The sequence below is a fragment of the Anabas testudineus genome, chromosome 3, assembly GCF_900324465.2.
Source record: "Anabas testudineus chromosome 3, fAnaTes1.2, whole genome shotgun sequence".
NCBI classification, from domain to species: Eukaryota; Metazoa; Chordata; class Actinopteri; order Anabantiformes; family Anabantidae; genus Anabas; species Anabas testudineus.
In genome coordinates this window covers 2,481,985-2,486,405 of record NC_046612.1, presented here as the reverse complement: position 1 = coordinate 2,486,405, position 4,421 = coordinate 2,481,985, and the positions used below count along the sequence as shown (strand labels likewise).

At 41.0% G+C, this 4,421-nt stretch overlaps 1 protein-coding gene across 1 annotated transcript in view; it reads right to left on the bottom strand.

Annotated features, from left to right (window-relative positions):
• Positions 1 to 1,147: 1,147 nt before the first annotated feature.
• The window catches only part of map1aa (microtubule-associated protein 1Aa), a 30,416-nt gene continuing 27,142 nt past the window's right edge, over positions 1,148 to 4,421 (bottom strand). The window contains exon 7 of the mRNA XM_026377490.2: positions 1,148 to 4,161. Coding sequence (XP_026233275.1) covers positions 4,006 to 4,161 — 156 coding nt within the window. The 3' untranslated portion in view covers positions 1,148 to 4,005. The remainder of the gene's footprint in view (positions 4,162 to 4,421) is intronic.

The following is a 4,421-nucleotide window of genomic DNA, read 5'->3' as shown; positions in this document are numbered from 1 at the left end:
GATGCTTGTGTCAGTTTGGTTTTTTGTGCAGCAGCTCCTGATTGTGTACAGGGTCAGTTCATTTTCTGTCCTCTTTCAGTCTTTCCGTCCTCTATAGAGGACATGTTGTCTGCGGGGGGCACCTCAGGCACTCACATGATCCTCAGTGCTATATTGTACTTGACCTACATGCACTTGATTGTTTTCCACCTTTGAAGAAAAGAGCATCCGTCACCTGTGTCGTTCCTGTCGTACTCCATCCGCCCTGATCATGTGACCTGGGAGGTGATGTCATTGCAGCAGCTTCTCACAGCAGTGATTGTTCTCCAGCTGCCAGCCTCTTTTCTCCAGCACACAGTCGGCTTTGGATGGCATGGTGGTGCACTGGTTAGGACTGTGTGCTCAGAACCGGTCAAGGGTTCACATCCTGTGGCTCTTCTGTGTAACTTTGTATGTTCTCCCTGTGACAGACCTGGGTTTCCTCAAGGTACTTCAGTACTCACGGTACCCTGTTCAGGTCGCACACCTCATCCTACCTATAAGAATAAGTGGTTGACACTCCCCTCCTCATGTTTTCCCGACAGATTTTTCACTAGTTTTGCATTTGGTTAGAGTCAGTGTCACTGCTGGTAGCAGAACATAGAACACATTATGTTTTGGTCCATCCAATGACGCCAGGTTGGTACGTCAGGCTATCCAGGAGCTCAGTGAAGCCTTGGACCAGACCTGGGAGGAGATACCGCTGGGCATCATCCGTCGTCCCATTAGGAGCATGGCCCGACGTTGTCAGGGATGCATACAAGCATGTGGGGTCTAAACAAAGTACTGAGTACCATTTTGAGTGGACAAAGTGGACTGCATCATTTTTCCACTGTCTTTGAATTCAGAATTGGCAGGTTGATAATTTAAAGTTCCATTAAACGATGTGGCCTTTCATTCCTCACATCACCCACCCAGTGGATATTATCAGTATAAATATCCAGCATGATTTTTTTCCCCATTAAAATGTTTTTAAAGAGTTCCTTTAATTTTTTTTAGCAGTATACTTTCCACCACTGCTTAGCACACGTTCAGATAAGGGAACAGTGACCAGTATAGTATATACTAATATTAGCTCGTCACTCTAAAAATTCTAACATCATGATACAAAATGACAAGAAGAGGGATATTTTTCTTCCGTAAATGAAGTTTTTATTGGTCTTCACCACACTTTTCCCTTTTTAACAATAAATCTGTTGTATATTTTACCTTTTGAAGCATTTAGATAGAGATAACAAGAATATTGCACTCAAAACAAGAGATGAAAGTAGAACGGTGAGGCAGAAAGGAGGAAAAAAGAAAAAACGATCACGAGGCTTTCTTAACAGCACAGCACAGCCAGGTTACATGTGCCTCCTCAGTACCGGACAGCTTACAGTAGCTTCTTAAATATACATCTTTTAAAATAGCATGTTTATGTTAAAGTCAGTTTTTCTCCAGCTATTACAATACAGGAAAACTCAAAAGATACACATGCACGTACAAGCAGGGCTCACTGGAAACCAACAGTGCTTCTGAAGACTTGTTTCACGGCGGATGAGTTTGAATGCCACAGGTATTTTCTTTAACTTTTTTTTTTTCTTGCACAATACGAAAATGCAGCAGTTATGTTTGTGTGTATGTGTTTTAAGCGTTGCCTGCAAAACAAGTGTGGTGAATAGTAGTAAATCCAGTATAGATAAAAATGTTTTGACACGTCATGTCTGGCAGTCTGGGTTTTGAGTGTTCTGCTCATACTGTGCAGTATGTGAGTGGTGTTAATGCTATTAGCCTTTACAGTGATGCAGTAGTTTATAGGAATGCAGATTACACCGTCACTGACTGACTGGGCAGTGCAACAGGTTAACACTGACACACGGTTAACCTAGTTGCATCAAACAAGCTGTTAGATCTTTTTTAATTCAGCAGGAACCTTAGCATCAATCCCACCTCAACGAGTCAGACGCTGTTCTTTGTTTATCACGCTGACGTTTGAATCTACAGACAGGAATCACAATGGTTGTCAAACTGGTGGGTTTAATCTGCACACAGATGTGAGGTTGTTGCTGCCAGTGTGACCAATGAGTCAGATGTACCATATGAAGGCAACCAGGAGATCAAAGTCCTCCACGGAGAACGTAAAGGTAATCTGCTTCTTCACATTCAAATCATCCGGAGCCGCTGAGGTTTGGGCTCCGCTCCCTGCAGCCCTCTGCTTTTTTAAAGACTCGTCGCCTTAGTGTACATGCATCTGTTGTACATGCATCATTAGGAGAGTGGAGGAAATACAATATTATACAGAGGAATACTACTACTACTACTACTACTGTAGATTTGTTACTGTGGATCATAAAAAAGCCACCCTGGTGAGGCTTGTTGGTCCTGTAGTGTGTTTGTTGGTTCTGTTTGTTCTTGTAAAGTTTTAATGTCAAATCAAAAACATCTACATGTAATACTAATTTAATAACGTGTCTTAAAATACTTCAAACATCCAAAATATTACCACTAGAAGTAAATAAAATTAAGTTAAATGATACAATTTTAAAATATGATGTCATTGTGACTAAAAGCAATTTGGAAAACTTTTTTTTGTCTTAATTAAAAAAGTCAACAGAGAAAGAAGGAAATGGATTCAGCACAGCTTCAGTGCAAATGTGGTAGATTTGAAAAACAGCAGATCTGCAGATTTAGTTACGGTTTGTGCTTCTTTACGTGGCAGTTCCAGGAAATCAAAAATGCAGTGACTGAAATATTGAGCTGGTGCTTTAAAAGTCCCATTTTATGCTCAATATGTACAACTCAGACCTTTGTGTGCATTGATGTTCTCACCAACAGCGGAGGAGACCAGCTCGCCTCAGCCTCTGCCACAGAACCATGGATGTAGCACACATCCTACATTTCAACAACAAATACACATTTCATTTCCCTTCCAGCACAGCAGGACAGAAAGGCACATGTGGGTGACACTCTAACCTCTACCATCAATCAAACCGGCCCACTTCTTCTTCACAAGACAAATTCAATCTCTCCTCACGACCACATGTTCTTATTGTTGTAGCAGAATACATTCTTCATTCTTTAACACAGCTTTTGTAGAAAGATCTTTAAGACGCAGCAGCTGATATGAGTGCTGTTCTGCATGTATAGATATAAACAGGAAGAATCCAAAGTGCAGGATGATGATTTTGTACCAGCATCGCCGCCTCTGCCCACATCTCTCCCCATGATCCTCTGTGACGATATGATAACTGGGAATACACTGAAAAAATACATCAAAGACTACAGAAACAATCGTAGAGATAAAAGTATTCATCAAATCCACTGTAAGAAATAACAGCCACTGAGAACAATTGATTTTCACTTTGTGAGAACCGTAGAAATATCATAATTCACGACAATACAGATTTTGAATATGATATATCCCTATGCTACGGCAAATCTACTCAAAAGACATATTGAAGGGACGGCTGGGGTCTACTCGAACACTTTCTATGTCACTAAGTCAGTAAGAGGCGCACAGCTCAACACATCATTGTTTTTGACGAGAGACAATAAGAGAAAGAGGAACATAAAGATAAATTGATCACTTTCAAATTTATCAGCTGAACTGTGAAAGGTTTGATAGTTTTGTGGTTGGTTTGTTGCTGGCTGAAGGTGAGCAAACTTGTGCTTTGATTTAGGCCAACTAGAGGACAAAGCATCAAATTTTGAATTGTTTTACTTTGTGACGTAAGTTACAGGAACCATTTGCTTCTATCAGCCAAAAAGAAAAAAGAAATAAAATTAGTAGTTGTAGTAATGAAGGACGATAGTCAGAAAACGACTCCTGTAATAGAAACGGTGATAGCACAACAAGCTTCTAAATAAATAAAAACTAGACATCTATCCAGATCTGTTTCTGCTTTTGGTCAAATGAGCGCACAGTCGCCAAAGCAGAGACAGATTTGCATATCGGAGCAATTAAAAACAGATGTACGCTGGGGAGGAGGAAGAGAGGGAAAGAGAAGCTTAGAACTCAATCTTGCAGGCGGGGAAAGACTCGTCCTGCATGACGACGGTGCTGCTGGAGGCCAGGACCATGATGTTGAGCTCCTGCTGCCTCTCGTGTGTCTGCTGGTACCATTCGCGAGTCACCTCTGTGTCGTGGGTCGGGATCAGCGTCACCTGAGAGGAGGACGAGAGGCCAGGATTGTTACGACTGATGCAGGTGACAGAGGTGGGGGATGAAGTACTCAGTCACTTTTACTGCAGTTAAAGTAGTAAAAAAATGTTGGCATAACATCTATTGATGTCATTTGGGGGTTTTTAGCAGAGTAACATAGTTTTTTTTACCCTAACATAACTGTTTTTTCTATTAAATTAATGTGTCTGAGTCAAATATAAATATTTCTTGTCAGTAACTGTCAAATGACACTCTTGGTTTC